At 47.3% G+C, this 16,968-nt stretch overlaps 1 protein-coding gene and 1 non-coding gene across 2 annotated transcripts in view; one reads left to right on the plus strand and one right to left on the minus strand.

Annotated features, from left to right (window-relative positions):
- CORO1C (coronin 1C) overlaps window positions 1-16,968 on the plus strand; it is a 54,807-nt gene that overhangs the window by 18,304 nt on the left and 19,535 nt on the right. Inside the window, exon 2 of the mRNA XM_049767815.1 lies at window positions 10,419-10,541. Coding sequence (XP_049623772.1) covers window positions 10,419-10,541 — 123 coding nt within the window. The remainder of the gene's footprint in view (window positions 1-10,418; window positions 10,542-16,968) is intronic.
- On the minus strand, window positions 5,504-5,610 carry LOC126002347 (U6 spliceosomal RNA). The gene has a single exon (XR_007493082.1). It is a non-coding gene; the product is annotated as a U6 spliceosomal RNA (small nuclear RNA).

Raw genomic sequence — 16,968 nt, forward strand, 5'->3', positions numbered from 1 at the left:
TTCTCCAGAGCACAAAACCTCCACTTAAAAATAATTTTGTTTTGTTTTGGGGGCAGTGCTCGAAAGACATGAAGGGTGTCAGGGATAGAGGTTGGCTGCATATAAGACAAGTGCCAAGGCTATTTCTTTTATTTTTAGGGAGGGTGAGGATTTGGGCCACACCCTGCAGTGCTCATGGATTACTCCTGGCAGGCTCAGTGATGGGATGCCGGGGATTGAACCTGGGTTGCTGCATGCAAGGCAGACACTTTACCTGCTTTGTTATTGCTCCAGCCTCTCCAAGGCTCACTCTTTTTCTTGGGGGGGGGAGGTGGTGGTGGTCTTTTTTTGGTTTGTTTTTGGGCCATATCAAAAACGCTCAGGAGTTACTCCTGGCTATGCACTCAGAAATCGCTCCTGGCTTGGATGCCAGGGTTCAAACCTATGTACATCCTGGGTCAGCCTTTCCACTGTGCTATCGCTCTGCCCCCTCCAATACCCATCCTTATTAACATAAATCATGGTTGGTATTTCTGTCATTCATCTGGTCCACAGGCATTTGCTTCGGCTTAGAGATGCCAGTGAGTGTGACCACTCTGGCTGGTTCTCAATGGGCCTTCACAGACGGGTGAAGAAATAATGTGGGCTCCCTGGTTATTCACCGATTGGTTGATGAGCAAGTGTGGTTCCCCTGAGCTTCCTGGTTGATCTTGGTGCCTTCCTTCCGGGAATGATGCATGCCACCTTCCCATAGCAGGAAGGCCCTTCACTGTGCGCTTTCCTCGCTCCTCACAGACGTGACCTGGGCAGTTTGTATCTGCTCAACCCCATCCTTTAGATAACGTCACTGTCCACCTCCAGTGAGAGGTTGTGTCTTGCTGATGTGATTTTGTTGGGGTCTGAGTCCTTGGAAAAGCAGATACTTTGGTACTTGAATTTGTGCTGTGGAACATCTACTGTATAAACTGTATATTTAAAATACCCATTTTTCTTACTTGCTTCTCCCTTTATTCTCCTTTGTTATGGTCTTTCTCGTGTGTGTGTGTGTGTGTGTGTGTGTGTGTGTGTGTGTGTGTGTGTGTGTGTGTGTGTGTTTTGGCGGGGGAGGGGAGCCACACATGCCGATGCTCAGGGTTTACTCCTGACTTTGCACTCAAGAATCACTCAGGACCATAGAGGACGCCGGGGAACCAACCCTGATCAGCTGTGTGCAAGGCAGATGTCTTCGCTGATCTACAATCGCTTCAGGCCTGGTCATATAATTGGTTCCATTCTCTTGCTGCAATATGATGTTACTTTTCGGTTTTATTATCAGAATTTGTAGTGGTGCCATAACTAGAGAAGGAAACAGCTGTTTGCAAGATGCCACATCTTATTAACCGTGTTTCATTCACTGTGGCTCTGAGTGCAGGAATCACTCTTGGCGGTGCTCGAGGCACCCTATGGGTTGATTTTTGTGCAAGACAAGCGTCCTCCCCGCTGTACCCCTTCTCCGGGACCTCACTTCACTTCTTCATTTGGAAATGGCATAACATGTTTTGTTGTTTTTCACAGAAGTAGCTGTGAGATTGAAGATGTTAAAATAGTTTGTTTATAGTTTCTGCACATAATATAATTGCTCTTAAAGGGCTAGTGATCTGGGTTTTTTGTTTGTTTGTTTGGCAAGACTGGGAGGAAATAGGTGAGCTACCTTTTAAGGTAACCCAGGATATCCAACAATGGAACATTAAACCAGTGAAGCACAGACCTCTGCACACACTTGCTTTAGAACTTCTGTGCCATAGACTTGTCAGGACTGAGCCAGGAAGGGTAGAATTAAGTGTGTGGCTTCTATGAAAAGTGTTCCTGGGGAAGAGAACTGGTGACTTACTATTTACTTTTAGCCAGACAGAATGAACTTCAACCTTCAAAAGTAACTGAGTGTGAGTCTGAGGATGTGACCAAGAACAGCCGCCATTACTACTTCCATATTCCTGTAGAAATTGCTTCCTCTGAGCAATTATTTTCCTTGGTCAGGGAGAAATGCATATTAGTGTTGTCCTTGGCAGTCTAGGACAGCAAAATCCAGGCACTACTTACTTTGCCATTATTAGATTTGCCCTGTGAGGATTTCGGGGAGAATTAGCACCTGCACAAAAGTTAAAAAAACACAAAACATGGCCCAATTGATAACACAGTCAGGAGGGTCCTTGGCTTGTAAGCTGCTGACCCTCGTTCGATTCCCAGCATCCTATATGGTCTCCTAAGCTGCTAGGAGCGATTCCTGAGCACAAAACCAGGAGTAACCCCTGAGTATCACACCGTTAGTACATTTATTTAAAAAAAAGATCACATGAATACAGCTCAGGCTCTGTTTAGTCCTGTGAGGGCCCTGTAGCAACTACTAAGTGCAGTTCAGAGAGAAAAATGGTTTTCTTAAGAGTTGTTTGCATTTTTTTAATTTTACGTTAGGGGCCGGAGCAATAGTACATTGAGTAGGGTGACTAGGTTTGATTCCCTGAGCACATTCAGGAGTGATCTCTGAGTGCAGAGCCAGGAATAAGCTTTGAGCATCACCAGGTATGGCCTCCACACACACTCCTGCCCCATAAATAAATAATATTTAAGGATAATAACTAATTCATACTTTTCAAATTAAAATTCTTTTTTTTTTTTTTTGCGATAGAGCAGCAGTAGGGCGTTTGCCTTGCATGCAGCTGACCTGGATTTCAGCTGACCTAGGACGGACCTGGATTTCAATCCTCGGCATCCCATATGGTCCTCCAAAGCCAGGAGTGATTTCTGAGTACATCAGGAGTAACCCCTGAGCGTCACTGACTGTGGCTCAAACCAAAAAAAAAAAAAAACAAAAACAAACAAAAAAAAAAACTTTTTATTTTTTTAAAGTAGGAAAGAGGGTCTGGAGAGATAGCACAGCGGTGTTTGCCTTGCAAGCAGCCGATCCAGGACCTAAGGTGGTTGGTTCGAATCCCGGTGTCCCATATGGTCCCCTGTGCCTGCCAGGAGCTATTTCTGAGCAGACAGCCAGGAGTAACCCCTGAGCACCGCCGGGTGTGAAGGAAAAAAAAAAAAAAGTAGGAAAGAGCTCAAACAGAATAATATGCATATACTCACCCACAAGATTAAACAAATGTTAATAGTTTTACCCTGCTTCATAATCTTTTTCCAAAAAACAATAAAGCATAACAAATGTAGCTAAAATATTTTCCTCCCCCCTTTATTATCCTCTTTCTCAGAGGTAATCAATCATTTCTTCAAAGCTGGTAGGTCTCTTATTTTTAGGTACTTACTACATATGTGAAACAAGGTTTGCTGATACATATCCCTGTTCCAAAGGACAGTTGAATTGCCTTCTTCAAATGGTGCTGTGACACCCAAATTGGGCAAAATATTCAGATGCCCACAAACCTTGTGAGTGGGCTGCCACTCCCATCCACTTCCAAGTCACCATGAAAAGGACATGAAATCTGGTGCCTGTGAGCAGCTATTTACTGTGAGGCTTGCCCTGCAGTGCTCAGGAGCAACTTCCAGCTCAGCCCTGGGTTGTGGATGGAGGGGACAGGGCTCCCAAGGACAAAATACTCGCCAGCCTTCTGGGTCACGACACTGGCTGGCTCTCTGTGAGCAGCCTGCAATGCTGTCTGTCTCCCAGACAACCTGTGCCAGCTTTTACACTGACCCATACAATTCTGCACCAGTCCTCACAGGTGTAACATGGTGCCTCCTTGATTTGATTTTCATTGCCCTAATGACCAGTGAAAGTGAGTGCCTTTTCGTCTGTCTTTCAGCTTTCTGGCTTCCTTTCTTCGGAATTCCTTTCTCACCCCAATGCCCATTGTGAGTGGATAGAGTTTCTTCCAGTCTACACTTGTCTTTGTAACTGTGCTCATGGATTTTGGTGGGGATTTTGTTTGTTTATTTTTGTTTTTTAGAACAACTCATTGCTGAATTCCTGTTCTTGTTTGAAGGCAGTTTGCATCAATAATTATAGCCCCCAGGATGTGAGGGCAATCTGGCTGTGACATCTGTCACCCCATTGATCGCCAGGGTTGATTCGCTGATCTGCCTGGCTAGGCGGGTGTCCCCTTCCTTCCTCACTGCTCTGTGTGTGTCCCTCCCAAAGTTGCATGCTCTGTTGAAGAGGACGGCCTTCCCCAAATAGAGACAGACCATTCTTTGGTCGAGGGTATACAAGTAGCTGCGCTCCCCTGCTAGAACCTCCAAACAAGCTCTCAAGGTTTATTTGTAAGGGAACGTAGGGTAGTCAAGCTTCTAAGCTCTAGACACAACCAAATGAGGTGCTGCACGTGGCAGTCTGCCTTACTTTAAAAAAGAGGGCTGGAGCGGTGGCGCAAGCTTTAAGGCATCTGCCTTGCCGGTGCCTAGGACAGACCGAAGTTCGATCCCCCAGCATCACATATGGACACCCACGCCAGGAGCAATTTCTGAGCTTATAACCAGGAGTAACCCCTGAGCGTCACTAGGTGTGGCCCAAAAACTAAAATAATAATGATGATAATAATAATAATACTTATAGCCTCCAGAGAATAAAATTACTCTCTTCAAAACCCTTCCCCCCACCTTTTGGTTTGGGCCCCACACCAGATGCTCAGGGGTCACTCCTCCTGGCAGTGCCAGGGGTCTACAGGAAATGCTGACACCCTACTTGCAAAGCTGTCGGTTTGACCCCAATATGATATTCCTGTTGGGTAAAAAGCACCTGTAAAGATATCTGGACCTAGTAATTTGAGACTTATTTGGGGGGGGGGGAGGGCACACCCGGTGACTCTCAGGGGTTACTCCTGGCTATGTTCTCAGAAATCACTCCTGGCTTGGAGGACTATATGGGACACTGGGGGATCGAACCTCAGTCTGTCCTAGGCTAGTATGCACAGGCAGACCTTACTGCTTGCACCACCGCTCCGGCTCCAATTTGAGACATTTTAGTGATTGGTGATGAGTATTGACTCCTTCATATATTTCAGTTTATGGTTTGGATATTTTTTTTGTTTTGGTTTTTGGGCCACACCCAGCAGCACTCGGGCTCCTCTTGGCTCTAAGCTCAGAAAACGCTGCTGGCATGCTCGGAAGACCAATAGGATGCTGGGACTCAAACCTGGGTTTGTCCTGGGTTGGCAGTGTACAAGGCAAATTTCCTTCCGCTGTGCGCGCCCCCCCCCCCCCCCCGTAGTTTTTTATATGTTACATTTCTTTTACTTGGAGTTCACGGAGATTTCACATTTTTCCCATCAAATGTATATAGTATATTATAAATTTTAACCATATCTATGTTTCTAATTTATTATTTTTTTTTATTTTTGGACCACATCTGGTGGTGCTCAGGGCTGGCTTCTAGCTTTGCACTAAGGATTTCCCTCAGTGGGTTCAGGGTCTACATATAGTAGAGTGCTGGGAACTGAACCCAAGTCAGCCACATACAAAGCAAATGCCCTTCCCTCTGCACTATTGCTCTAGTTGTTGTGTTTCTTGTGAAAACATTTAGAATCTGTGCCTTTTATCCCCCCTCCATCCTATCCAGGTTTGTTATTTGTGTGTCATCTTTGCGAAGGGCCCATGCTAATCTTCTCTGTATCGAACCAATTTTAGTATATGTGCTGCCGAAGCAAGCACCCTATCTAGTTTTGTTGATTTGGCTTCTTACATATTTTCTTTCTTACTAATCTCTTTCATGATTTTATATTTTTTGGATGTACTGTTTAATTTTTAATTTCTCAAATTAGAGGCTTGGCCCATTTTGTTTTCTTGCTTTTTCTTCTGGGTCTGATTTAGCAGTGCTAAGGAGCTACTTTGGGCTTGATGATGGGCTTAATCTTGGTAGTTCTAGGAAGGAACCAGAAACCTGAACAACCCAGCTCAGCGGTTACTCCTGGCTCTAGTAAAGCTCAGAAATCGTTCCTGGCATGCTCAGGGGACCATATGGGATGCTGGGATTCGAACCACCGTCCTTCTGCAGGCAAGGCAAACGCCTTGCTATGCTATCTCTCTGTCCCCTCTTAGCATAGTTTCAATGTTTTATAACATTATTTGATATGTCCTATTTTCTTTTCTTTTTTTTTTTTTTTGGTTTTTAGGCTACACCTGTTTGATGCTCAGGGGTTACTCCTGGCTATGCGCTCAGAAATAGCTCCTGGCTTGGGGGAACTATATGGGACACCGGGGGATCAAACCGCAGTCTGTCCTATACTACCTCTAACTCCACCTCTCCGGCCCCATGTCCTATTTTCTTTACATTTTATTTATTTGGGCGGGGGGTTATATATGGCATTGCTCAGGGGTTACTCCTGGCTCTACTCTCAGAAATTGCTCCTGGCAGGCTTGGGGGGAGGGGGACCATATGGGATGCTGGGGATCGAACCCAAGGTCATCCCAGGTTGGCCAAGTGCAAGACAAATGCTCTACACCCCTTCATTTACATTTTAATGGTCATTGTAATTACTGTGTTACTTCATCAGTTTTTTTTCTGATGAGTGTGAAAAAATTTTCTTTAGTTTCTATCAATTTTTGTTTATTTGTTTTATGGTTAGGGTTAGGGTTGCTCAGGGCTTACTCTGGCGAATCTCAGGGGACTATATGGGATGAAGAAGATTGCACCTGGGTTATCCGCATGCCAGGCAAGAGCCCTAATCACTGCCCTATTGCTCTAGCCCCAGTTTCTCTCACTTTTTAATTGTATTATGCTCTGGAAGATAGCAATTCCCTGATTGATTTTTGTAGCTTGATTTGTGGTCTCCTAACTGATCGCTCAAAGGAAAAAAAATTGTGGGTATTTTTGTTGTGTATGTAAGCCACACCTCACCATGCTTAGGGCTTCCTCCTGGCTCTATACTTAGGAATTGCTTCTGGTAATACTCAGTGGAGAGTCGGATCGAACCCAGGTCAGCAAGACAACACACTGCCTGCTTTGCTGTCTCGATTTCTCTGGCCCCGTCAAAATGAACTTGAATTCAACTGTAGAGCTACAAAACAAAGCAAAATTCAACAGCTATATAAGGAGAAAATGAGACTATCGTTAAGAGATTTTTTTTTTTTTTTTTTTTTTTTGGTTTTTGGTTTTTGGTTTTTGGGTCATACCGGCAGTGCTCAGGGGTTACTCCTGGCTCTATGCTCAAAATTGCAGCACAGGGGACCATACGGGATGCCGGAATTTGAACCACCGTTATTCTGCATGAAAGGCAAACGCCTTACCTCCATGCTATCTCTCCGGCTCCCTCGTTAAGAGATTTTTACAAGGATTTCAGAGATGGAAAAGACACACAAACAACCCCCAAACCCTTACTGACATACTGTCTTGGGGTGAACCGGTCCTTAAAGTATTGTGTGATCACATTTATCTTGTGTGTGAGGTTGGGGCTCGGCAGCACTACAGGGAGCCCTGGCAGAGACTTGGCCAGTGATATGGTACTGCTTGGGCCTGTTGTGCTGGGGGCCAGAGGTATTGGAAGGTGTGTGGTTTTGGGGTTTGGATTAGGAGCTTCGATATGTCGGACTTGAGCTTCAGTCTTCTGAGCTTTCTCCCTGGCTCCAGGGATGTGACTCCATTTTGGACAGCAGCACTCAGGGATTACTTCTGGCTCTGAGCTCAGAGACCATGCCGGTGGATGGGGGCAGTGGCCAGATGGGATGTTGGATTGAACCCGGGTCAGCGGTGTGCAAGGCCAATGCCCTCCCTGATCTACTGTCAGTCTGGCCCCAGGGATGTGATTCTTTGATGATGTTTATCTTCCTTTTTTTTTTAAACATTGTTGCTTATCTGTTTTTGTTATTTGTTTGTTTGTTTGTTTGTTTTGGAACCACCCCCAGTGGTTGTTCTCAGGGGTTACTTCTGGTTACATTCAGAAATTATTTCTGGAATGCCAGGAATCAAACCCAGGCTGCCACGTGCAAGCCCAATGCCCTCTCCACTGTGCTATCACTCTGGCCCTGTCCTATTTGGTTCTTAAGCTCTTTTTTCTCTGGGTGCTTTTGAGGTTAGTTTTCCTCTCTGCAGTGGTCAGTTAGTGGCAGCCAGTCCTCAGAGCTGCACTGGTCTGCTGCACTAACATTGGCTTCAAACCTGGGGTGCTCAGTTCTGTTGCTAGCGGGTGAGGTGCTCTCTTCTCAGTGTAAGCAGCTGGGAAGCTGAGGTGGCCTGGTCCCCCCAACCTCCACTGCCCATGGCTGTCAAAGGTCACGGCTACAGCTGTCAGTTGCCAGATAATATGTGTTTAGTTTTAAAGAAGCTACTTGGGACTTAGGCATCTTGATTTTGAAGACTTAACACCTTTAACTTGACCTAGAAAATTCCCAGCCATCTTTCCAGGTTTTGGCCCTTCCATTCCTTCTCTTAATGAGCTCCCCTTGACTGGCCATGAAGTGTGCAGGTATGATCTGGAGTGCATCCTGCCCTTCCTGTTTCCAGATTCAGAATGAGGCAATAAATACTGCACCATCCCAAGGCTTTTTCTAGACTCTCAGTAGTAACTGGTGACATTATACGACACCAGGTGTAACCCTAAAAGGGAATTTAAAGGCCAGAGTGATAGCACAGTGGGGAGGGCATTTGCCTTGCATGGGGCCTACAGTATCCTTGAGCCTGCCAGAAGTAATTTCTGAGTGCGGAACCAGGAGGAACCCCTGAGCACTGCCAGGAGTGGCCCCAAACAAGCAAACAAATGAAAAGGGAAATAGAATCATTTCATAGGTGACAAGTAGAAACTTGAGAGAGTGGGACTCAGGCTATATGGCCTCAAACTTTTTAAACAGGGGGCCAGTTCACTGTCCTTCAGACTGTTGAAGGGCCAGATTATAGTAAAAACAAAAATTATGAACAAATGTCTATGCACACTGCATATATCTTATTTAGAAGTGAAGAAACAAAATGGGAATAAATACAATATGTGGCCCGAGGGCCATAGTTTGAGGACCATTGCCATATGCAGTTCAAACAGTAGATCCCAGATCTAATCCCAGATCTCTGGAATCCTTCATCCTGCTTGCCTGCAGGGGCCCGCAGTTGAGTCAAAGCAGAAACATCGGGCCGGAGAGATAGCACAGCGGCGTTTGCCTTGCAAGCAGCCGATCTTGGACCAAAGGTGGTTGGTTCGAATCCCGGTGTCCCATATGGTCCCCCGTGCTTGCCAGGAGCTATTTCTGAGCAGACAGCCAGGAGTAACCTCTGAGCAACGCCGGGTGTGGCCCAAAAACAAAAAAAAAAGGCAGAAACATCACAGAATGATCGATCCTGAGATGAGTGAAATCTTACTGGGGGAAGGTCAGAGTGACAACAGTGGGGTCGTTGTTTGGCTGCAGTGATTACTATACGGGCATCTGCTTTTGGAGCCCAGAGGCCCTTGGCACTGGCTGGCACCAGCCTGTTTGTTAGGAAGAATAAACTCTTGTCTGTCTGTGGCACAGCAGCGCTCATCTTGGCTGCCTCAGAATTATCCTGACAAGCTGGTTGACTTGTTAGAGCCACATGTGTCAGCAAGCAAATTGTGACAGGGCTTATTGCCCACAGCAGCAACAAAATGTACTCCTGGCTGGAGCCAGAGAAGTAGCACAGCAGGTGGATTGCTCGCTTTCACACGGTGGGCCCAGGCTCAATCCCTGGCACTCTGTGGGGGTCCCCTGAGCCCCTCAGGAGTAATGCCTGAGCACCGCAGAGTGTGGCCCCCAAACCAAAGAAGGTTTTTGTATTCTTTTCTGCTATTTGTTTGTTTGGGGTTTCTGGGCCATATTGGAATTGCTCAGGGTTACTCCTGCACTCAAGAATCACTCCTGGAGACCTGCGAGATAGCACAGCTGTAAGGCATTTGCCTTGAATGCAGCCGATTCAGGACGGATGGTGGTTTGAATTCCAGTATCCCATAGGGTCTCCCGGGCCTGCCAAGAACAATTTGAGCTCGGAATCAGGAAGAACCCCTGAGCGCGCCAGGTATGACCCAAAAACCAAAACCCCCGCAAAAAAATCACTCCTGGTGGTGCTCTGGGCACTATATAATGCTGGGCATCCAGTCTGGGTCGTCTGTCTGCAAAGCAAATGCCTTACGCACTGTACTATTTCTCCCACCCCAAAATGTGTTCTATTTCTTTTTTTTTTCCCCCCAGGTTTTGGGTCATACCCAGCATTGCTCAGGGGTTCCTCCTGGCTCTGCATTCAGAAATTGCTCCTGGCAAGCTCAGGGGACCAGATGGGGTGCCAGGGTCCATCTGCAGTTCACTGCTTGCAAGGCAAACAACCTACCACTATGCTATTGCTCCGGCCCCTCCAGAGATACAAATGGGGTAAATCAATGGCATATGGCTTTTAGCACCCACGTAGCCAAACAATTTCTCAGTTCTTGGTCACAGGGAAGTGGAGGTCATACAGGAGAATGAACCCAGAAAACACAAACAGGAGCTCTGTGAGTTGAAATGATCTTGGTCTTTCTTTCTTCCAGACTGGTCGAATCGATAAATCCTACCCTACCGTTTGCGGCCACACAGGACCAGTGCTCGACATAGACTGGTGCCCACACAATGACCAGGTCATCGCCAGTGGCTCCGAAGACTGCACGGTTATGGTGAGCTCTCAGGAGTCTCTTGGGCTGGGACACACATTGCTACCTCCAGACTGTATGGAGAGGAGACTAAGAACTCAGGACATCAGAGCAGTTTTGATGATCCATTCAGTGATGCCAGTCTTTAACAATATTAAAATTGAATGGCCACCGAACCTTTTCTAATATTACACTTATCAAGACTTTATGCTATAATGCCTTATTATGTACATATATGTTAAGTGGTAGTTGACACATAAGCTCCATGGGACAAGTGAAGGTGAACTAGAATGATCTTGGGAAGCTGGAGGGATAGTCCAGCGGGTAGGGAGTTTGCTTTTTGCATGGCCAATCAGGGAGCACTCCTGGAGAGCCAAGTGGTAAAGGGCAGGCTCATGGCCAGGCAAGCACCGTAACCTTTGTCCTATCTCTCTGGCCCATGAGTTCAGGATTTTGGCGCTGGAATCACAGTAAAAAAGTTTGTTCTTTTCAAAGGGGCAGTTCCGTGCCAGGGGCCTGCTAGCTGGTCATCGCATGTCCCAGATATCTCCTGTAAAGGAGGAGACTCTGTGCACTTGGATCCAGACCCATCTCTTACTTTGCATTTCTGTCCCCCTCCTTTTTTTTTCCAATATCCCCACTGCTAGGAAGCTGTAACCCTATGGGCTTGCGTGTAGGAGGTCTGGGACCCACCCTTGGACAGTTGGGAACACCCTTCCCAACCCCCCCAAAATCTTGGATTGAAGAAGATACATTTTTTTTAATTAATATTTGGGGTTTTTGGTTTTGGGGCCGTATCTGGCTTGACTCAGTGATTGCTCCTGGTTCTGCTCAGGAATCACTCCTTGCAGGCTCTGGGGCTCCTATGGGATGCTGGGGATCAAACCCAGGTTGGCTGTGTGCAAGGCAAATGCCCTCACACTGTGCGATCGCTCTGGCCCTACTAGCACTCGTTTCTGTAGTACCTTTGCTTGCTGTTCTCAGGCCAGCCCTCCTGCCAACCTTTCCCTGCTCACATTGATCATCTTTCTCAACCAGTGCCCACTTGGCCCCAGATATTCCAAGGAGGCCACAAGAACAAACTGCAGGAATGTGGGCACACTACCATAAGACCAAGGGGCCTCCTTATAGGACAGGCCACAGGAAGGCAAAGGGTAGCAAGGTTCTGTGGTCAGCAAGAGAGGGAGGAGCTCTTGGGGGACTATCCGGGCCCCCTGCAGGCTGTGTGGGAACCCAGGTTGCAGCCTAGTGGCTGCTGCTCTGCCCTCTGTGCCCGAGTTGGTTTCTGGCTGCAACACCCTGAGCTCATGGTTTTTCCTGAGTCTCTGAATGTGTGACCCCACTTACTATTGGCAGCAGATGTTGCTGTCAAAAACGAGACATTCATCTCTTTGACAAAATACAAGTTCTTTTTACCTAGATGTTGCAAGATTCCACCCCACCCCTTACTTAGCAGGTTTCTGAATACCGTTTGCTGGCCGTTAGAGTTTACGGGCTCATACTGGCAGTGCTGTTTCAGCATCTGCTTTCAGGTTCTTATTTCCACCAACTCTGAGCTTTCAGCATCCTGTGCTGTTGCTCTGGTTGCCTGGGACTCACCTTACCCTCTCCAGAGACCCTTCTCCAAACCTCCTCCTCCTTCATTTCTTTTAGAGTTAAAGAAACTGGGGGAAGGGGCTTCTTGCATTTCTCCCACCCTTTGGGGTCTATATGTTGTGTTTATCTGCTCTTAGGGTCTTTCTTAATTTTGGTGGGAGGGTATTTTGGGGCCGTACAAGTGATGCTCAGGGATTATTCTTGGCGCTCTATGCTTAGGGATTATTCCTAGCAGTGCTCAGGGGACCATACTGGATGCTGGATCTGTTGTGTGCAAGGCAAGCGTCCTCCCTGCTATACTATTGCTCCTTGATTTTTTTTTTCTCCAGTGACTATTGTTCCTAAGTTCTTTTAATTTCCACCAACTTGGATTTTCAAGTTCTAATTTATGTTTCCTTCTTATGCTTATGTTTTCTTTAACCATTTTTTTTTCTTCTTTGGTTTTAGGGTCACACCCGGCAGCGCTCGGGTTTCTCCTGGCTCTATCCTCAGAAATCACTCCTGGCAGGGTCAGGGGACCATATGGGATGCCGGGATTCAAACCACCGTCCTTCTGCATGCAAGGCAAACGCCATACATCCATGCTATCTCTCCGGCCCCCTTAACATTTTTGAGCTGGCTTTGAAATAGTATGGGATCATTTTTTTTTTCTTTTCTTTGGAGCATCCATCTGTGGCCTGTAGGACTATTGTCTTTTATTTTTTTCCTGAGAGTGAATATTGGTCCTTGATGAATTTCTCCCATCCACCCCCATTTTCTTAGCTCAGGAACCCTCTAACAGGCCCTGGCCCACTTTCTCTGGTTTCCATCCTGCTCAGATTTGATTCCACTGCCAGGAGGTGTGTCTCAGTTTGAGGCCATTCCAGAAGGCACAACTCTCTGGTCAATGGTTCTAGAGTTCCTAGTCTCCATCGCTTCGGCCCCCATATTGGACACTGGGAGAGGGCAAAATCCCTTCCTGCTTCCTTCCCTGTCACTTGGTTTTTGGTCTGTTGTTCTGACAGCATTGAGGGTCCCCCACTGCCCCCAAGTGCCCCACACACTTGCTAGTGCCATTGAGCCCCATGACTGTTTCCATTAATCTCCTTGCACTTGGGGTTAGCACCAGGTTTTGTGCGTCAAATTGACCCAGTTTCATAGTTATCTGCTTGCTTTATGCTTTTATGAAGAGCAAGATTCCAGAACCCTTTGATGTTGCCCCCTTTATTGACACTACTGGCCTGAACCTTGTTGGTTTGCTATTGGGTTTATTCCTGGCTCTGCACTCAGGAGACACCCCTGGTGGGGCTTGGGGGACCACATGAGGCAACAGGGATTGAATCTGGGGCGATCACATGCCCTTAAGCACCCGTCTTGCTGCTATCTCTGACCCCTAGACTAAACATTTCTTAGTTAAATAAGATTTTAGCCTTGTAGCTGTGACACTCATGTTTTAATCATTTAAGGCCCCCCAAAACGTTTTTTCATTATTGAGATAATTAAAAATTTTTATAGCATAGCAGTTGAAACGATCGTTTAAAGAAATGTTTCATCTTCTACACATCTGCTTAATACCCCCTTTCTACTGTCCTCCTGGAGGAAAGTGAGCACTGTATGCTCAATCTGAGACATGGCTCCTTCCTCCCCTTTCCTTTCCCTTCCTCCCTCTCCCCTTCCCCTTCCTTGCTGATATGGGGCCAGTGACGGAACCTGGGCCATCTGCCTCCAAGCATGCACTGCTCGTAGTGCTGCCCCTCTATCCCCTCCAGCTCTTCCTTTTCTGTCCTCTTCCCCTTTCCTTCCATTCTTCATGCCTAGTAGTGTTTCAGAGCTATTTCCAGCTCTGTGCAGGATGGAGGGGTTCCCAGAAGTGTTTGGCCGGGGTAGGGGTGGGGGGAGTGGTGTCTTGTAGTATGGGGTTTAGATCCCAGTCACCGAGTACAGGCACAGTAGGAGCCCCACCCTGTCAAACATCCCTGCCCCCCCAGTTCCTTGATTCTCTACCTGAGCTATATTGTTTGCCCTGTAGCCAGCCTGGCTCAGTTTAGAGGCTTGTTGGTAGAAAATAATACTCCTGGGCCCGGAGAGATAGCACAGCGGTGTTTGCCTTGCAAGCAGCCGATCCAGGACCAAAGGTGTCCTGGAATCCCGGTGTCCCATATGGTCCCCTGTGCCTGCCAGGAGCTATTTCTGAGCAGAAACCCCTGAGCACCGCTAGGTGTGGCCCAAACCCCCCCCCCAAAATACTCCTTTGATTTTTCTAAAGCTGTATTCCTTGCCCCTCCTAAAAAACGGGGTGTCCCCTACTGTTTCCCAGATCTAGGGGCTACAAGTTGTAGTTGTGGCAAGAGAGCCCAAGGCCAAGAGTCCCGAGCACATACAGATCACGACCATGCTCAGCTCTCGTTGTCTTAGCGCTGGCAAAGATGATGCCAGTAAGAAGAGAAGTTCTTGAGGCCAGAGCAATAGCACAGCAGGGAGGGCATTTGCCTTGCCTATGGGCTCACCCGGGTTCAATCCTCTGCATCCCATATGGCTCCCTTGGCTTACTAGGAGTAATTTCTGGGGGCCGGAGAGATAGCATGGAGGTAAGGCGTTTGCCTTTCATGCAGGAGGTCATCGGTTCAAATCCCGGCGCCCCATATGGTCCCCCGTGCCTGCCAGGAGCAATTTCTGAGCCTGGAGCCAGGAATAACCCCTGAGCACTGCCAGGTGTGACCCAAAAACCACACACACACACACAAAGAAAAAAACTAGGAGTAATTTCTGAACACCGCACCAGGAGAAACCCCTAAATGTCACTGGGTGTGGCCCCAAAACAGCAACAACAGATTTCTAAAGTGCTGGTTGTATTTTTGGCATATACTAGTATATCCCAATATCTTGTATTCCAATGTGCTGGTTTAGTGAATGTTGATCTGATGGCAGGGTGTGGGGTTTAGCTGCAGTTTTGGAAGAGAGGGATACCAGCCTTCCAGTCACGCATCCCTCTTTGGGAGATGCTCTTGAAGCTGCCCACAGCTACCCACAGTCGGGGTAGTGTTTTACCTCGGATTTGTTTCCGGGAGCCACGCTTCACGCCATCTCCTGGCACTGCACCAGCCCTCCTGCTGCAAACCCATCTCTTCCCAGGCTTTTCGGCTTTTGGGTAGCAGTAGGGCCATTTCCAACTCACAGAATGAGAGTTCTCAACAGATTTCTCATTTTTTTTAATTCGTCTTTTATTTGTTTTGATTTTGGGGCCACATTTGGTGACCCTTGGGCTACTCCTGGCTTTGTAGGAATCACTCCTGGCAGGCTTGGGGATCCATTATCAGATGTCAGGGACACACTTGGGTCTGCTGCAATCAAGGCAAACAAACGCCCTCCCTGCAGTTTAATCTGCCCAGTCCCTCAGCAAAAACAATTTTATTTTCCTTCTAAGTTTTCATGGGAGGGGGGTATATTGCCTTGTTTATGGCTGTAACTTGAGTGACTTAGCCCAGCTGCAAATGTGTGGTGGGTGATTGATTAGGAGAGGAGAGCACCGCTTCTGGAACAGGAACACTCTGTGCTTTGAGGGTGTTGGAGAAACAGAAGCGTCAGACAGGTGGAGCTTTCCAAATGCTGCTTGGAAGAAACCCAATTGCGCTTGTGCCGCCTTTTTTCTGTTGGATGGCACTGAGCTTGTGCTCTTGCCACAGTGGAACCTCGTGTGCCAGGAAGGAGGTGGCCAGACATCGGATTGCTCTTTTCTGTATCCGCCATCCCACGTACAAGGGTACCAGTGCTGCCGGAACCCTGACCAGTGCTCCAAGGGGGGCTTTCTCCCAGGACCACCAGGAGTACTCACTCACTCACTCACTCACTCACTCACTCACTCACTCACTCACTCACTCACTTCTTTCAGCTCAAAGCTCTCAGGACTGATCATTCCCCCCTCCTCCCCACTCACACCCCTTTTAAAAAGTTAACCTGAGAGACTGGAGTGATAGTACAGTGTTTTGGGCATTTGCATTGTACACAGCTGACCCTGCTTCAATCTCTAACTTCCTGTAAGTTCTGCCCCTCTACCCCCACCTGCCAGGAGCGATTTATTTATTTTTGGCTCTTGGGGGCACAGCCAGCAGAGCTTAGGCTCTGTGCTCAGAAACAACTACTGGCAGGCTAAGGGACTATATGGGATGCTGAGGATTGAACCTGGGTCAACCATATTCAAGGCAAACACCCTATCTTCTGTGCTATTGCTGCGGCCCCAAAACTTCCATGTTGTATTGTGTTGTGTTTTGTTTTTTTGGTTCAAACATGAAATCTATACAGAGATACTCTTCTACCAGTAAAACAGATCTCAAAGGAGGAAAATCAATCAATCAAATAACAAAACCAGTGGGCAAATTTGTCACTATATGAGGATGTTGGAAAAGAGTTAAAGATGTTAAGGGAATACATCTGAGATATACAAAGGAGATATATGTGTCCCTTTTATGTTTTAGAAATAGTCAAGAGGGAGGGTGTTGTTTCCGAGACATCACTTTGTTCTGTGATTTGGACAAGCGAAGAGCACATGGAGCCATGTCCTCCCCGTGAAGCTTCCGACTCCCCGAGAGGCATTTGCTTCCTAATTGCTGGAAGTTGGAAGTTCACCAGTCCCCTCCCAGCCCCTTGCAGGAACTAAGAAGCCTTGTGTTTTGTTTAGTATGGGGCCTGGCATCTCTCAGGCATTGCTCCTCACTTTGTTCTCAGAAATCACTCCTGTCTGGCTCCAGGATTGAATGCCAGGGATTGAAGCTGGATAGACCACTGGCAAGGCAAATGTCCTCCCCGCTGTGTTATTGATCTGGTCCCAAGAGAGCCAGGAGTAATCTCTGAGCACTGCCAGGTGTGGCCCCAAACCACT

Source organism: Suncus etruscus, chromosome 2 (genome assembly GCF_024139225.1).
Source record: "Suncus etruscus isolate mSunEtr1 chromosome 2, mSunEtr1.pri.cur, whole genome shotgun sequence".
Lineage (NCBI taxonomy): Eukaryota > Metazoa > Chordata > Mammalia > Eulipotyphla > Soricidae > Suncus > Suncus etruscus.